This window comes from Lissotriton helveticus, chromosome 3_1 (assembly GCF_964261635.1).
Source record: "Lissotriton helveticus chromosome 3_1, aLisHel1.1, whole genome shotgun sequence".
Classification (NCBI taxonomy): Eukaryota; Metazoa; Chordata; class Amphibia; order Caudata; family Salamandridae; genus Lissotriton; species Lissotriton helveticus.
The window spans coordinates 1,769,818,622-1,769,837,352 of record NC_136061.1 but is presented as its reverse complement, the minus strand read 5'-3'; the positions used below and the strand labels follow the sequence as shown (position 1 = coordinate 1,769,837,352).

At 44.5% G+C, this 18,731-nt stretch overlaps 1 protein-coding gene across 1 annotated transcript in view; it reads right to left on the bottom strand.

Annotated features, from left to right (window-relative positions):
* Window positions 1–1,340: 1,340 nt before the first annotated feature.
* The window catches only part of LOC144823780 (uncharacterized), a 166,752-nt gene continuing 149,361 nt past the window's right edge, over window positions 1,341–18,731 (bottom strand). The window contains exons 3-6 of the mRNA XM_078682607.1: window positions 12,459–12,527; window positions 11,440–11,601; window positions 8,244–8,371; window positions 1,341–1,776 (exon numbers count right to left, since the gene is read on the bottom strand). Of these exons, the coding sequence (XP_078538733.1) occupies window positions 8,268–8,371; window positions 11,440–11,601; window positions 12,459–12,527 (335 nt within the window). The 3' untranslated portion in view covers window positions 1,341–1,776; window positions 8,244–8,267. The remainder of the gene's footprint in view (window positions 1,777–8,243; window positions 8,372–11,439; window positions 11,602–12,458; window positions 12,528–18,731) is intronic.

Below are 18,731 nucleotides of genomic sequence, written 5' to 3'. Positions count from 1 at the left end.
CGACTGATTGCCACATACAGAATGACAATGGGTCAGTCTGGGCTGGCACAGCATGTGGTGGCCTCCTCCAGCCTTGGTCTAGGGCAGAGCATTCTGTCACCTGGAAGTGCAAAAACGCCCATGCTGCTGCTACCTGAGAATCCAGTTAATCGATGGAAGGCATTGAAACAAGTTCAAAGGAAAGGATTATAATTCTTTCAGAGTCTCATCATTTTAGAACGGACTGTTATATTCAAGGAAGCCCTGTTTGTTGCTATATTCAAGGAAGCCCTGGTTGTTGCTATATTCAAGGAAGCCCTGGTTGTTGCTATTTTATTTTATGCAACTAACAACCATTGACAAAGCCAATAGTCCTGGCTTGTTGTAGGTGTAATGATACTTGTTCTAGGTGTAACGTAACTTCTTGTATTATATATCTGGATGCAATGACAGAAGCAACAAAAATACCAGTCGAGCACAGATTTTTAGCTTAGGTGTTTTAAATCACGCCCTTAATTACATAAACAACCTTTTAGAGAGACCCCCTTAGTTTTTTCATCCCACTTAAAGCTCTGGAAACAACACCATGTCACAGTCGCCCCATGTCCAGGCACTGTGCATCATGCATGACTCATGCCTTCCACTTTTTCAGATTGCCTATGTGCAGGGGCATAGTGAACTCTGCCCCACCCCACTCCTTACTTTAGGAACTACAGCGAGGGTGGAGTTCTTGATGGGTCTCTTCTGTCTGCAACTCTGCAGACGACGGCTCAGCTCATAATTCATGTGAAAAGGTAAGTGCGCAAGTAAGTGAAGGGATGGGTGGGTGGATAGCTGTATGGATGATTGAAATGTTGGATGGTTGGATGAGTTGGATGAGTGAAAGGGTTGATAATGGGCGAGTGAATGGATGGATGAGTGAAATGATGGATGGAATGATGAATTGATAAGTGATAAGTGAAAGGGTGAATGGATGGACGGATGAGTGAAAGGGTGGATGTAAGGCTGGATGAGTGAGTGAAAGGGCGGGTAGATGGACAAAAGGATGGATAGATGAGTGAAGGAGTGAAAGGGTGAATGGATGAGAGAAAGGATGGATGGATGAGTAAAAGGATTTCTACAGACACACACACCACCAGCCATCAGTGCACACATCAATTGTTAACGTATCCACAATGAACTATTGTAACAATAGCAGTATGGTGCACTTTACTTTTAAACATATTCATTTAAAGCGCAGCATACCACCATTGCTACAAAATAAAAAATAAAAATGGCCTACAATTTATAGACTTTTGTTGCAATTGGTGTTGCAATATTTAGCAATGCCAATAGCTCAAACTTAATTAATGCGAGACCTATTGCATTGTAAATGCTTGTTATACTTGTGTTTAATTTGCAACAGAAAACAAGGAGTTTATTGGTGGTTGTAATGATTTAATTGACAATTCCATAAAATGATTACATTAAGTAAAGACAAACTTTAGCCTAAAGACTATAGACCTGATTTATGTCAGTGGTAATGAAAAGTCCTCCATTCTCTAGGGGAAGGGCAATCTTCAGAAGAGAACGTACAGGCAGAATTTCTGTAACAATATCGGTATATGATGGAGACATTGCAAAGGTTTTTATATTACAATTCTTTCAAAGTAGGCCCTCTGGTAAGACATTCCAAAGATGTGAAGGTAATGAGTTCCTTGCTTCAATAATCGATTGTCCAGCTGCTTCCTGCTGTGACGTTTGTTCCATCAGATTTTCACTTTAGGGCAACAGGGTTATTGGGATTGCTCAACCAACCTAGAAAAGATGGGAGTAGGTGAGGACAGTCATCTAGTATATAGTAGATTGAAAGCAAAATGTGCCAATTTACACTCATCATGTACAAAGATATTGTATATTGCATCAATATTAACATTACCAGGTTCACAACCCACATGCAGGATGCTAAATGTCCTAAGGCATTATCGCTGCGGACTCTGCCACGCGGCTCCTGTCTATAACTATCTGTGATTACCCTCCCTCTTGGGTCACAAGCTAAATATTTGGTAATACTACTAAAAATACTCGTTCCGGTTAAATCAAACAATTTGGATATATTTTTACAAGATATTATTACTGAGTATATGCATGTTGAAGGGTCAAATAACCCTTCCTTCAAAAAGGGATAGGTAAAAATTACAAATTCCATATTCAATCAACTCTCTGAATGTGTAAAATAAAGATTTATGTAGTGCAACAGCGATCTCAAGTGGTATCCCAGTGGACTAATATTAATTGCACAGCGTTAGATGTAAGCATAACTCATTCCAAAAAACATAACGTAACAATTCCTGCCTGTGGACCTTCCAAGCCACATGTTCCTCCTGGGACCAATGAGATCCCCAGGATAGGGTGTTGCTCTCTGTCAATCTGAGAGACATGAGGACCGGTAAGCTGAAAGCATAATATGAGCCATGGATGAAAGGGTGATGTGTGGTGCATGCAGTGTCCCATGAGCTCCAATCTATGTAGACCTTTTTCCACATAAATCTTTTGGACAGTGTAGAGTCAGCTTCAGTCGTTTACAAATGCGTGCCGCTTCGAAGAGGGCAATTCAAGAAATTGTTTTCAAAGAGATGGAATCAACCTAGAACTTCTAGAACTACCCTTTTTGATATCTATACATATATAGGCCCTTATTTGGTGATTGCCGGCAAATGAGGCCCTGCCAGCTTTTTCACCTGTGAGGGTCCGGAGAGTGGGATGTTGGTCCTAATTCCCTGTTCCTTGAGATCTACTTACATTCAGTGACACAAGCTGTCCTAGTCCTAGTCTTAGAGGCTTCCCTCATAGCCCTTATCCTATCAGAGTAACCGCATCATCGCTGGCTGGAGGATGCCATGCCTTTGAAGACAACTCTCCCTCTCTCACTGTAGTGATTTCCCTTTAGGGCTCACAGTAGTTCTCCACTTTGTTAGCCTAACTGCACATGTTGTTGAACACTTTTCTAAACCCAATCCCTGCAGCATCACCACCTCAGTACGGTACTTATTAAGGAATGTATGCATTGTGTAGTTTTGTACAGAGCTGAAATAGATAGCCATGACTCCTTTGCGAAGATAATGCCCAGAATTAGTGTCGTCTGAATTAGTGTTGTCTTCACGTCAGTATCCACCCAGCATAAAGTTGGGAACTGACTGGCGTTCAGGCCTATCTGTCAGGTTTGTGGTCTTAATGTGGTGACTCAACATGTTTGTCCATTTACTCTGACTCCCAAATCCAGGTAGCATCCACTGAGGGGTGAATGGTTATGACCCCCAAGAGGAACACTAGCCAGTGACTCGGGGTGGTGCTGGGGTGTTTAAGCCAAGCTTTTCTGACTACCATTCGGTCACTGTCCTATCCCCTCACTACGATGAACCATCGCCGGCATGGCGTTCCTATGAACAACAAGGCTAAAGCACCAACTGCCCTGTCACCTTTCATTCCAGAAGACACTTTGCTTCCAAATGCCCCACTGAACACCAGCATCAAATCACTGGTCGCCATGGAAACCTCCAGTTATCCTGCCCCTATTAAGCGGTGTGTAACACTGACACCTAAGGGAGCCAACCGGAGCATGCACAGGTCAATAACCTTCCTCATACCTAAAGCCACATCGTGACCAAGTCACAGCATTCGCCTGACCAGCCTCTACATGTCATTCGACAGGAAGCTTTAGCGGGCCCTCACTATGGCTTTGCTGTGACCCATAATTTGAAGAGCTCTGCATCCATGGAAAACCTAACAATCCTTGAGCTTCTACCATCACAGGCTACAAAGAACGCAACTGTAAATGTAAATCCAGTACTTACGCAACTGTAAATGTAAATCCAGTACATGTATAGCGCACGAATCACCCCCGAAGGGGTATCTCGGCGCTGGGGGCCGTTGGGAAGATTAAGCGAGCTATTGCCCAGAGTCGCGTGGTGGAGCCGGGGATCGGACCGTGATCCCCAGCGTCCAGCGTCAGTCGCCCTGGCCACGGCGCAACGCCTCTTCCCCTCTTACCTGTGCGTCTCAGAATTATGTCTAACAAGCATTTACAATGCAATGGTCTTGGCATTATTAAAGGTAGAGCTATTGGCATTGCTCATGACATTTATTTTTTATTTATTTTTATCTTAAATAAATGGCATTGTCATTAACATTGCCAATAGCTTAATCGTTAAATAAATGTCATTGTCATTTACAATGCCAATAGGTTAATCGCTTGCAAATGCATGACCTATTGCATTTACACCCACACAGAGCCACACACACAAAGCCACCCACACACACATACAGAGCCACCCACAGAGCCCCACACACACATACACACAGAGCCCCACACACACACAGAGCCCCACACACACACACCCACAGAGCCCCACACACACACACAGAGCCCCCCCACACACAGACCCACACACACACAGAGCCACACACACACACAGAGCCACATACACACACAGAGCCACATACACACACAGGAGAGCAAGCACAGCGAGGGGGCAGGGAAGCAAGCACAGCCAGGGAAGCAAGCACAGCCAGGGAAGCAAGCACAGCCAGGGAAGCAAGCACAGCCAGGGGGCGGGGGAGCAAGCACAGCCAGGGGGCAGGGAAGCAAGCACAGCCAGGGGGCAGGGAAGCAAGCACAGCCTGGGGGCAGGGAAGCAAGCACAGCCAGGGGGCAGGGAAGCAAGCACAGCCATGGGGCAGGGAAGCAAGCACAGCCAGGGGGCAAGGGAGCAAGCACAGCCAGGGGGCAGGGGAGCAAGCACAGCCAGGGGGAACTGGAGCAAGCACAGCCAGGGGGCAGGGGAGCAAGCACAGCCAGGGGGCAGGGGAGCAAGCACAGCCAGGGGGCAGGGAAGCCAGCACAGCCAGGGGGCAGGGAAGCAAGCACAGCGAGGGGGCAGGGAAGCAAGCACAGCGAGGGGGCAAGGAATCGGAGGTCGGAGGGGGAGAGAAGGGAACATTTATGTGCATATTTCTGTGAATTACCTAAAACTTCTAACTCAAAGTTCTTCTATTTGTCCTCCATTCTCTCTGCACCCCAACACTACTGCAGCCCACTTTACTCATTTTGCAGGATTAGGGGAGACTCCTAGATAACACCGCACATATTCAACGCCGCCGAGCCCAGGCCCGGCAAGAAGGTGAGCTCCGCCTAACTGTAAAAACACTTCAGGCTGGCGGGAAAGACCTAATCAGAACCCCATGTGGAGGTGAGGCCTGGCCACATCTGCAGTCATTTCATTCTGATAACTGCACATGTGGTACAAACAGAACATTCATTTTTTTATGTTAATCTTGAAAGAATTGAAGGATTGCATTGCCCTGGACACGCACGCACACCCACTTGCACACACACTCACGCACAAATGCTTTTACATACACAGGCAAACGCACACACAGAGGCAAACACACATACACAGATGCGCACACACGCCCAGGCATGCGCGCACACACACAGAGATGCACACACACACAGATGTGCACACACGACCAGGCATGCACACACACAGATGTACACACACACAGAGATGCGCACACATGCCCAGGCACGCACACACAGATGCACACACTGATACGCACACACGCCCAGGCACGCACCCACACAGATGCGCAAACATACACACAGGCACACACACATACACAGATGCGCACACACAGGCACGCCCACACACACAGACATGCATTCACATACAAAGGCAACCACACACAGGCATGTACACATACACAGATGCACACACACGCCCAGGCACGCTCACACAGACACACACGCGCACACACACACACACACACACATTCAGGTTTCCGTCTGCGAGGCTGGGAAAAGAGTTAATTCCAAACTCCCTGAGTGTTCACATCTATGGATCTTATGGCCATCATTCACATGCATAATATCGCCCCATAGACCCAGCACAATCATGAACGTCCCGCCACACTGGGCTCCATTAATATCCCCAACAGACCAACATGGCTCGTTACGGAAGTAAATATGACATAGTATTCCTCTGATTAAAACATATCTTTAGAACTCCATTAATTGCCAAAGGCACCTCTAGCTCACCGTATTTTTCAATAAGATCTATTCAATGCTCTGAGAATTGCCTCATTCATACATTTGCCTCTTACATCTCAATCAAGCATGCCCCACGAACACCATTGCCTAACAGATCGCTAGTTCAGTCGGACAGAAAAGCCTTCCTGCAGACAAAACAGCTTACCTCAAGACCTTCCCCACGGCTTGTAGGACCATTTCAACTTAACCCGGTCTTGGAGCTGGGAGAGAGTCCGGGACGGTCCCCGCTGAAGCTGCTGTGATCGCCTACCATGATAGGGAGAAGGAGCTTGAAGGGGGCTCGTGGGAGGGGAGGGCTGGGGACAGGGGAGGCAAACCCGAGGGGTACCAGAAAGATTTGTGGTGGCGCGGAGGCTGAACAGATCACGGATCCCAGCACCCCGTCCCCTTCCCAGAACTCATCCGACTACCTTCATGCTGGAGCAGCCAGCCGCAGGAGCCCTGGCCAGGCCCCCCGCCCACAGCCAATGGTCGGAGGAGGAAGAGGAGGGAACGGGAAGAAGGTGGCAAAGGCAAACAGCGGGCCTTTCAGGCCTGTACACATACACAGATGCACACACACGCCCAGGCACGCTCACACAGACACACACGCGCACACACACACAGACACACACATATTTATGTTTCCGTCTGCGAGGCTGGGAGAAAGAGTTAATTCCAAACTCCCTGAGTGTTCACATCTATGGATCTTATGGCCATCATTCACATGCATAATATCGCCCCATAGACCCAGCACATTCATGAACGTCCCGCCACACTGGGCTCCATTAGTATCCCCAACAGACCAACATGGCCCGTTACGGAGGTAAATATGACATAGTATTCCTCGGATTAAAACATATCTTTAGAACTCCATTAATTGCCAAAAGCACCTCTAGCTCACAGTATTTTTCAATAAGATCTATTCAATGCTCTGAGAATTGCCTCATTCATACATTTGCCTCTTACATCTCAATCAAGCATGCCCCACGAACACCATTGCCTAACATATCGCTAATTCAGTCGGACAGAAAAGCCTTCCCGCAGACAAAACGGCTTACCTCAAGACCTTCCCCACGGCTTGTAGGACCATTTTGCAACTTAACCGGTCTTGGAGCTGGGAGAGAGTCCGGGACGGTCCCCGCTGAAGCTGCTGTGATTGCCTACCATGATAGGGAGAAGGAGCAGGAAGGGGGCTCATGGGAGGGGAGGGCTGGGGACAGGGGGAGGCAAACCCGAGGGGTACCAGAAAGATTTGTGGTGGCGCGGAGGCTGAACAGATCACGGATCCCAGCACCCCGTCCCCTTCCCAGAACTCGTCCGACTACCTTCGTGCTGGAGCAGCCAGCCGCAGGAGCCTTGGCATGGCCCCCCACCCGCAGCCAATGGTCGGAGGAGGAAGAGGAGGGAACGGGAAGAAGGTGGCAAAGGCAAACAACGGGCCTTATAGGGATTCTGTGCAAACACGGGGGCTCAATTGCCTCTTTCACGGGGGGCGCGCAGCACAAAGGTGGTTCTGTGGTCGGGGGTGGGGGCCAATACACGCAGCAGCAAGAAAAACGCAAAATGGCGGCCGCAAACATCTGAACAATTTCGGATTCGGGGGCGTGTTTTGGCGTCACAGGTGGAAAGAACGCCAAAAACACGCCCCAGAATCCGAAAGAGACGGGGCTTTATTGGAGTGACGCCTGTCTCCTCCAATGGCTGGCCTCCGTTTAGGAAGCCAGCCAATGGAGGAGAGAGGAGGAGAGAGGCGGGTTCAAGCCCCCATACTCCAAATCATTAAATCTCCGACCTGAGACTGGGCAAGCGCAGCCTTTCGGTCCTCGACCTAAAAAGGGTTTAGACCTTTTTCAGGCCAAACTTTCTAAAACCATCGGCTTTAAAGCTAATGCCACAGACCGTGCTCCTGGGTTGTGAGTTTTTAGCGGAAAACTTTTCCAAAAGGTTATGTATGTTATTGCAATGAAATACCATATCATTACACAAACGTGTAAATAGTTGTGTTATATTAAAAACACTGCCCATACATGGCCCGGTGTTGAGCCATTTAAAACATTATCCAGAATGTGCTCTTAAGAGGGATCTCACGGCTTCTGATTGCAACTGACTAGAAAGCAAGAGTAAAAGATGCAGAGCCACACAGCCCACTGGCATTCTTCGGATTCCCACCCAGGTTTCCCCATTGCAGAATTACCTTGAGAAGATTAAAATAGGCAACTTAATTTTTCTCCTTCTTCTCCGACTTGCCTGTCACCTTTTCATACACATATCCAGCAGCTCCCCCAACAGCAGCACTGACGTAGGCCCCTCCAGCTGTTGCTCCTGAAACGGAATGGATTCTCTTATCAAAGAAGCACTAAAGGGCTCTGGAGCAAGTGACGTGCGTTAGTGGAAGAGTTGACGTCATAGAAAGCGGAACTAATAAGGGGTGATGGTGAACAGCACTGATTGAAAAAGGAGCTGTTTCTCACAGTAATTACATATGTTTACAAGGTTCAGCCAAATCCAGGTGGCCTACAAGAACAAGCATTGGCAAAGCCAATAAGTTGCGCCTTTACAACCAGAGAAGCAGTCTGTTGGCTTTGCTAATGTTTGTCTGTAAAGTGTTGTTTTAAAAAATGTAAAAGAAAACATGTTTTTTTCAAACTGGAGAAAGCAAACATAATATGGTATCTCAAATCTGGTCATTGAATTAAATGTTTTCACTCTTTATACATGCAGTGGTTTATTTATCAAATACTTTTCACTCAAGAAAATCTGAACAGAATTTTATTAAGAATAGAGGAAGTGTCAGAATGTATAGGGAAACGCTTGTCAATGCCTAATTTAGGCCCTGATTTGGAGTCTGGGGTACGGGTTACTTTGTCACAAATGTCCGCCTTATAAATGCCTTATATCCAAGGCGGATGTATGACATTACAACGCATGCTTTTACATCGCATACCTTTACGACGCGGTTTTTACAACGCAAACCTTTACAACGCATAGAGCTTTGGGGTGCTGGATAGTGAATAGTTTAATTTACTATTCCAACTCCAGTCCCCGTGGACACTAGGGAAGTTGTTGGATAGTAAATTAAACTTATTCCCTATCCTAGAGCGCCCCCCAGCGCAATACGTTGTAATGGTTTGCGTTGTAAACGCTGTGTCGTAAAGGCACTGCGTGGTAAAAGTTGCGTTGTAAAGGATGTTTCCCATTCAAGGCTCCCAGTTTTACATTTTCACAAATCCAATTTTTACAGAAAATTAAAGACATTAAACAACATGTTTCCTTTTTGTATTTATTTTTAGAAGCAGAAAAATACAAAAAATTGGGGGTCAGATTGCCAAGAAACTAACGCATCTGCATAGATGCGTCAGGTTCCTTGCTTCAGCGCCGAATGTCCTGCGCCACTATGGATGCGCTGTATTTACAATACAGTTCTCCATGGCGCAAGGATTAACAGATGCGTCACAAATTCTGACACATCCGTTGGCGCAAAAGTGACGCATTGCTGGAGTTGCTCATGAAAGGGATGCAACTCCAGCAATGCGCCACAATAGATGGATGAGTCCCATTCGAAAAGCCCTGCATCATTCCTTACGCCTGGTCTGAGCAGGCATAGGGATTTTGACGCAGTGAGGGCGTAGAGTGACGCAGTAAAATCTTGTAGATTTTACTGCGTTACTTCTACATGGCTTTTTGCGTGGGAACGCCCACCCTGCATACATTATAGCTGACGCAGGTATAATGTTTTTCAGGGCTTTGCAACACGATGCATCTCCATAGATACGTCACGTTGTAAATGGGCCGCAACATTTACGCCGCGGCTGTGTCACAAAAGTCATGCATTGGCGGCGCAAAAGTGTTGCAAGGGGCTTGTATATCTGCCCCTGGGCATCTTTGGAGCGACTTTTCATGCTGTCATTCGTGAATTCCAGGCCAACAGCTGAGCAGATTGACAGCATTGGGAGTCCAAAAAACGGGTTGAGATTTCCTTAAATCAATGCTTATCTCAACATATATTTACTGTATAAAGCTAATATTTGCATATAGGTGTATTGTTTTATCATATTTGGTGATTTAATGTGTTAACACGGGAAGTGCATCAAAGTATGAATTCTTATTTATCAGTTAAATAAATGTGGAAAATACAAGTTCTGACTTAATTTAGTCACAAAACAGAAAAAAAATATGCAAAAATACTAATAAGATGGCCAAAAAATTAATATGAATAAATACAGATGGAAATGTTCAGACCATAAATACCATAAAACCGGGAGCCATAATTCTATCCAATGGCACAAGTAATATGACAGATGGGATATCTGTCACGTTTGTAAGAGAGTGACCGATATGCCAAACTCAAAATTAGGCCCTTAGTTTGCACACGATTCAGACATGTGGCATCTTCAGTAGTCCATGGTGTAGGTTTATGGGCCTCAAGGAGAAGTATGATGTTAAGCACACCTTCTGCTGCAGACACCATCTGAATGAGTGCAGCAGTTGGCCTTTTCCAGAGGAATATAAAGGCCTGTGTGTGCCGAATAAGTTATATGACAAAGTCCAGCCGCAGTCTGTAGTGGGTGTACCTGCTGGACGGTGACGTGGGGAGGGGCAGGGTGGGGGTAGTATTGTATGGATTATGGAGCTTTACAGGTAAGTAAACATATAAATAAAGAAAAAAAAATTGTTGCGTGCACTGCATCACCAAATGCGATGCAGTGCGCGCAACAAAATTCGTTTTATTTATTGATATGATAAAATACCTGTAAAGCTCCATAATCCATAGATTACTACCCCCCACCCAGCCCCTCCCCACGTCACCGCCCTGCAGGTACACCCATTACCAACTGCGGCTGGCAAAGTCTACTATTTAGCTATCGCCCAGCAACACAAATATCCCTGTTGCTGTGCTGCTTTACAAACCAGTGGCATAGCAAGGTGGGGTGGGGGTCGGCGTTCCGCCCTGGGTGGCACGAGTTTTGGGGACATCGCCCTCCACCCCTTCGCTCTTCCATGTGGTCGCCGTGGGGCGGCAAAGGCAGGGACCGCCACGGTCTAATTACGCCACTTTTACAAACAAGATTGGAGTAACACAGCGTGTGGGTCGGGTATATGAAGTGGAAAGCAGCAAACAGAAAAAACACATGGACTCTCAAGGATTGCTGAATGAAAGAGAAAAAAATATCCCTATATGTGAGCAGTGAAAGTATACAAGTTAGCTGATCAATAGGAGTGTAAAGAGGGCATGCACCAGGGGAGAAGCACACACAAGAAGAGGAAGGCAAGACTTCCAATTAGAAACACGCAAATGAGAGCAACAATAAAGCCATGGTAAGCTCTCAGATCTAAGTGAGGGTGCCTCATACACTTGAAGGTTCCACCAGTTCACACTGTGCTTCTCTTACCCGCACTCTGCAGCATGGCGACTGCGGATCCAGCCGGCACTCCACCACCGTAGGCGAGGGCTGTCAACTTCATCATCCCAGCTCCCAAGGACCCGGCTGCTATACCAGCTGCTGTAAATCCAGCTGCTGTCAATGCAGCAGGGGCAGCAACAGCACCCATCACTGTGCAGAAGAAGAGACAGAGACACATGTTACACGAGCAATCAAAGTCACTCTCCTTAACAATGAACTATGTCAAAGTGCCCAAATTCTCCATCATTCCAGCCTAAACATATGACTACCTGTCAACCTAGCTCCCCTCTGATCTACAGCTCCTCTGCACGTTCATTCTACCAATGATGGACACCTACTTAGAGATGCCAATGCACCCCAGTCAACCTCTACAGAACCTGTGCTGGAAAGGTGGAAGTTAGAGGGAATTTGTGTTTGAATACAGAAGGAGCAATTATGCATCACCTCTTTCTCCATTGGTATAAGTGTTCATTAGCTTTGTTCTAAGATTAAAGCTTTGGCACAAAATACAGACGTTTGCCTACCCTGTAGTCTTTGTCTCAAAGTTCCACCATTTGATTGTTTCTCCTTGTCATCTGTGATCTCCGGGTGCCAAAATCACAACTTGCAAAAAAATAAATGGCACTTTATAGATTTCACGGCTCCCTGGTCCTCTGCGGCTCCTTGGTCTTGTGGTCTAATTTCAACCCCCGCAGAAGGTTTTACTAACTAGTCCTTTAGTAGCTGAGTCTTCCTTACGCATGAATCCCCTTCAGGCACCTACAGTTACCCCACCGGTCTCATACTCTGGTTATCTGACTCCTTCTTTGGCTTTGCACCCGTAGACATTGCCAGGATCCTGTGAGTAAAAGGAGCACCTTTGCCACTCAAAACTCAGATGACCGTATTAATAGTAAAATCCTACATAAACCACCAACATGTTGCTCCTTGGCGCCTCCATTGTGCAGTGTTGGCCTAGAACGTCATGACAGGCTACCTGCAGAAAGAGAATAGGGGTAACACCTTACCTGCACCCGCAGCGATGTAAGGAAGCGATGACGAAGACCAACTGCTTTCTTCCTCCTCCTCCTTCGACTCTAAAAACGAAACACAGAAAAATACTTGCTCATGACTGAAAACTGGACGTTTATCATCACTGTCCACTTAGGGCTTGATCACAACCAGCCTGCACACACCCGCTAATCTGAGAATAGGCAAGGTTTGTGACTAGGTGAGTGCACAATTTGTGCCCAATTGCATGTTGGCTACCTTGGAATGGGGAATAACATGCTAACAGTACATGTTATTCCACATACCAATGTGGGTAAATCAGGGCTTGTGCACTATGTGCTTCTGCGGTTTGTCCAATTTTCACCTGATGCAATTCGCGGAACCAACTACTTCTGAGTTGTGCCCCCTACCTTAATCCTATTATCAAAGCAAATGGAAATTTGCTCCTAAAATGGCAATATGGTAGGGTGACCAGACATCCCAGATTTCCCCAGACAGTACCGGAATCCCGACGCTTTTGGTAATTTTAAACTTATGTTTCGGTTTTTGGGACAACGGTCAGGTCATCCTGGGAAGGAGAATTGAAGGTATTCCTTCCACAGGCGCCCGTGAAGTCTGAAATAATTGAAATCATTTATTGATCTTTTCTTGGCAGACAGCACAGAAAAGGTTCGCTGCCTGTCCCCAGCATATAGACAGCGTGGGGAGGAGGATGCAGGTTGGAGGTCAAGCCATGTCTGATGTAATTTGTAGCCTTTCATGTGTGTGTTGGGGTGTGTGTATATATATATATATATATATATATATATATATATATATATACAGATTTACAAAACTACACAAAAACGAGACAGGCCAGATATAAAAATGAGACTTAAGTCTTTAGTCCTACTTTTATGTCTGACCTGTTCCGGTTATTGCTTCTCAAAATCTGGTCACCCTACAATACGTTAACTTCAACATAAGATTTTAACGGTATTGTGACAAAGTCATCTCGATTCCCAGGTGACGTACACTTTGATTCTGCCACCTAAAGCCGCTATAGGGATTGGTCTTCGGGGGGCGTGGCTAACGCCCGAAGAGATGGCGGCGGTTCTTTAGCTCTCCCAGGAGGCGGCTGCAGAGACGGATCCGACGTGACTTTCCTCTTCACCTACGGGGGCCAAGCTGAGAGATGAGGCGGGGGAGACCCTGATGCGACGATGGAATCTCACTCAGAGGCGCTCTAAGGACTTTTCGGCACCTTTCTTCTGTCAGTGAGTTGCGGCGCAGCTCTCCTGACTTCATGGCCGCCATTTCACGCTGACCGCTGATGGAGCTCTGCTCTAACGCGGCGCTTCTGGGATACACTTCGTGGCGTCTCCAGTGAAAGCTCCTGCATTGCAGCTGCCATGGTCTCTCCTTGCCTCTATTTTACACTCTTTTCACGCATGTAAGTTTTTCTTTTTTATTATTATCTGCGAGCAGGGTGTATGCTGGCTCTATTCATCCAGTGATCGCCATTTTGATATTTGCCACCGACGGAGCGTCACTCCAATGCGGCTTCCTTCACTCTGAGGCCAGCGCTCCTGCATTGCTCCTGAGCACTTTTATTCAGTTTTTTCTTGTCCACGCAAGCAAGTGTCATTTTATCACAAGCAGTGTGCATTGTGGACTTATTTCCTCAGCGAGCACGATTTTGTCACTTGCCGCCGACGGAGCACCGTTCCAATGCGACTTTCTCACACTTGGAAACTAGCGCCTGAATACCTCCTTGGAGCATTTTAACCTCCCTTCTGGTGTGATATGTTACCAGTGGCCTTGCAGTGTTTATTTTACTCTTATCCTCCTCCAAGGTTATCGTCTACTTACCAACTTGGTATGATGCGCCAGATGTACTCTCCTCAGAACATTTGACTATTTAGTTTTCACCGCTCAGTTTAAAAATTTGCTCTGGTATTATTTTGTCACAATTATTTCTCGCTTTGATAGTTATATATAGCCTGTTCAAATTGTAGTTCTGCATGATATACATTATCTATGACACTCCTGAATAATTTCATGGCATACACTTGAGTTGTTTATTTAGGATGTCTCCTCATGATATAGATTGACTTCTATATAACGCTCTTCTCACCTTATTTTACTGATGTGTGTGTATCATTCATTGATGACCATGTGAATACCATGCTGCTGTAATCTTCTCGTTTCTCATGTACTTTGCACCTTTTTAGCTGCCTCCTAACTTTTTTTTGGCTTTGGTGATTCTATTTGAAACATTGTGAGTTGTAACTTCACTGTAACCAATATTTTACTTAACAGATTATCCTCTTACTCTATGGGAAGTCTACCTAAGGACTAATATAAGTCAAACTCATCTTCTTGCAGATTTCTAGTCCATAATGGTTCACGTTATCAGTGCTTATCCATGGAGGACTCAACTAATACTTCACCTAAAAGTGCGTCGACATCTCCAGTTACTTCGATTGAAAAAAGACCCTCCCTCTCCCCCTAAACGATCTACTTCGGTCACAGTGGACCTTTTGTTAGAGGAAATCAGGGCCCTACGCCCGTTCGTTGAGGAACATAGTTCTAAACTTTAGGAACTCGCTGATAAATGGTCAAGTGTAGATGATCGGGTCATTACACTGGAGCAAAATGTTCTCTCACTCAATTCTTCCACATGCAGAGTGGACTCTCTATGCTCTCAGGTCTCGACACTACACAAGCAAATAGAAAATTTGGAAAACAGAAATTCGAGAAATAATCTCCGTATTTATGGTCTACCTGAAGGAACAGAAGGCTCCGACCCAATTGCTTTTTAAAAATCTTTTATCCCAAAGCTTCTACATCTACCAGAGAGTACTATTCTAAATATTCAGAGAGCTCATCGGTTGGGTCCAATAGCAAATGCATCGTCCTCATCCTCCACAAGAAAACCAAGAGGAGTGATCCTGTATCTTCTGGAGTACACTGATCTGTTGAAAATTCTATCTGTGGCTCGAGCTATAAATCGCATTACTTGGTCAGGAAATTCTATATATTTTTCTCAAGATTATGCCAAGCCAACTGCGGATCGTCGCAAGGAATTTTTAGCACTGAGGCCACATTTACTCTTTATAGGGGCACGGTATGGATTGTTCCATCCCTGCCTTTTCAAGGTGACTATATTGCTCCACCATCGAGCTCCAAATAGTCTCTTTTGGATCTAATGTTTAGATTTGTTTGCATTCCATATATACACTTGCATCAAACAAGGGCTCCCTGTTTACACAAATAGAACATGTACCCCTAGGTCAGGGAAATAAACACTGGAAAGTAACAACCTAGGCGGGAGAATTTTTTTCAAAAAATTGCCTACCCAATGGCCACAGGACAAAAAATGTAAAAAAGTGCAGTTTCCAATAAAGTAGTACTATCTATATATATACTAAATAAATTTTATTTTTAAGCAAACCAATATAAAAAATGCATATATTTCAATACAATAAAATTACAGTTCATAAAAAACAAATTAACAATAAAAAACACATAATGTTTTCTTTTACAAATTACGAAAGATGGTGTGTCTAGTTGTATGTCAACGCGTTTCGGCGTCCAGCGCCTTTATCAAGACAGAAGACACTTTTCTGCAGCTGTAAAATGCTCACAACAAGTTAAAAAAGGTTGTTGATGCTTTATTCTGCTTAGATTCTGTAAAGTGGTTTAAGGATTCACGCAATATTGTCAGCCAAATTCTGCATAATAGCTTTAGCTTTATAACTCGATAAACCTTCTGGAAATAAGAAGGAAAATATTCTGATTTTAAGGTAACCAGTATTCTACCGCCTCCACAGGATATGATGAGTCGCACTGGGTAAAAAGTTCAAACTTTCAATTGCACCTATTTGTTTAACTAATTCGGTTGATATATGTTTAAATGCTTCTCACGTTGTCCCTGTTATTTCAATCGTCGGGTTGTCTTGTTCCCGTTTCAAAGAAAACCAGCTCGATATCTATTCTGATTGATGCCTGTAGGCGATTATTCTGGCTCTGCTAGAAGGGCGTTGCCTCGCTGCTAACAACGGCCTGAACGGATGGGTGTTTGAGTTTTGTCTATATCCGGTGATATTTTTCGGAGTTGCGCGTGGAGGCGGTAGTCTTCACTGGACGGATTTCTCAAAGTGTCTAAAAAAAAGACACTTTGAGAAATCCGTCCAGTGAAGACTACCGCCTCCACGCGCAACTCCGAAAAATATCACCGGATATAGACAAAACTCAAACACCCATCCGTTCAGGCCGTTGTTAGCAGCGAGGCAACGCCCTTCTAGCAGAGCCAGAATAATCGCCTACAGGCATCAATCAGAATAGATATCGAGCTGGTTTTCTTTGAAACGGGAACAAGACAACCCGACGATTGAAATAACAGGGACAACGTGAGAAGCATTTAAACATATATCAACCGAATTAGTTAAACAAATAGGTGCAATTGAAAGTTTGAACTTTTTACCCAGTGCGACTCATCATATCCTGTGGAGGCGGTAGAATACTGGTTACCTTAAAATCAGAATATTTTCCTTCTTATTTCCAGAAGGTTTATCGAGTTATAAAGCTAAAGCTATTATGCAGAATTTGGCTGACAATATTGCGTGAATCCTTAAACCACTTTACAGAATCTAAGCAGAATAAAGCATCAACAACCTTTTTTAACTTGTTGTGAGCATTTTACAGCTGCAGAAAAGTGTCTTCTGTCTTGATAAAGGCGCTGGACGCCGAAACGCGTTGACATACAACTAGACACACCATCTTTCGTAATTTGTAAAAGAAAACATTATGTGTTTTTTATTGTTAATTTGTTTTTTATGAACTGTAATTTTATTGTATTGAAATATATGCATTTTTTATATTGGTTTGCTTAAAAATAAAATTTATTTAGTATATATATAGATAGTACTACTTTATTGGAAACTGCACTTTTTTACATTTTTTGTCCTGTGGCCATTGGGTAGGCAATTTTTTGAAAAAAATTCTCCCGCCTAGGTTGTTACTTTCCAGTGCATTCCATATATAGCCTTTTAATATGTACATTTAGCAAATTTTTCATTATCTTTGTTCTTATTATACATTTTAACTATTTCCTCTCTTTACAGGTTGTTTCCCGCATATCGCTCCTTCCCTCATGTTCTAAAATCCGATGGTTCAGTTTCCCTCCCCCGCCTTTCCCGCATGGTTTTTGGACACGTCATTGTCCCGTGTGGCCTTCCACCCCTCCATCCCTCATATGTTTTGGATTTCATGTAAGTCTTCTATTGCATTTGATTTTTCGTTCCTCTCTGTCATTTTCTTTCTTCTTTCTTTCTTTTTTCTTCCATGTACCTTATCTCAATGCCTATTCATATTTCTGAGCTTCATCTTTCTTTTCCCCATTTATCCTTTTCAATTTCAGCTGTTCCAATTTACATACAGTTGGTTAGTTGTTAACTATGGTTTAACTTGCTCAAGGTTTGTGCCTTATTGGCTTTTTATGCATGTTTACAATTTTCTTTTATGCCTTTAAAAATTGTGTCATGGAATGTCAGAGGTTTACATTCTCCCATTAAGCGACAGAGAGTTCTTACACACTTAGCTAAATTAGAAACGGATATTGGATGTTTACAGGAATCACACTTATCAGTTGATGAGTCTGCAAAGTTGAAAAGAGGTTGGCTGGGAGAGGTCCTCTTCTCCCAGGGTGATGGCAAACGCAATGGAGTCCTCATACTTTTTCGTAAGTCCCTGTCGGTCAAAATAATATCACAATCTGCAGATCAATTAGGTAGATGGGTATTTGCTAAATTTAAAGTGGATAATGCTCCGATCTCTTTATTGAACATTTATGCACCCACAAATGGTGACGCCTCTTTTTGGACTTCTTTGACCCAACACATTACACAATGTTATGACGATAATTTTATTCTGGCAGGTGACTGCAATGAAGTCTTTGATTCTTTTTTAGATCAGAATTCGTCAACTCCTTTTATCCCTTTTATGTCTCATAAACTTTTCACACAAATAGTTTAACAACATAAGCTCGTAGATGCATGGAGACTCTGCAACCCCACTCTGAAGGAGTATTCCTTTTATTCACTGATGCACCACACTTAGTCACGACTAGACTACTTTTTTATTTTTCACAACATTTCTCAATCACTTATGACAGCAGATATTGGTTCTATTTTGATATCTGACCATGCTCCTATCACAATACGTCTGGATGTCTTACACAAACCCAAATTGTCTCGGAAATGGCGCTTTAACAACACTCTACTTTTAGACCCGGTTTTCACATCGTC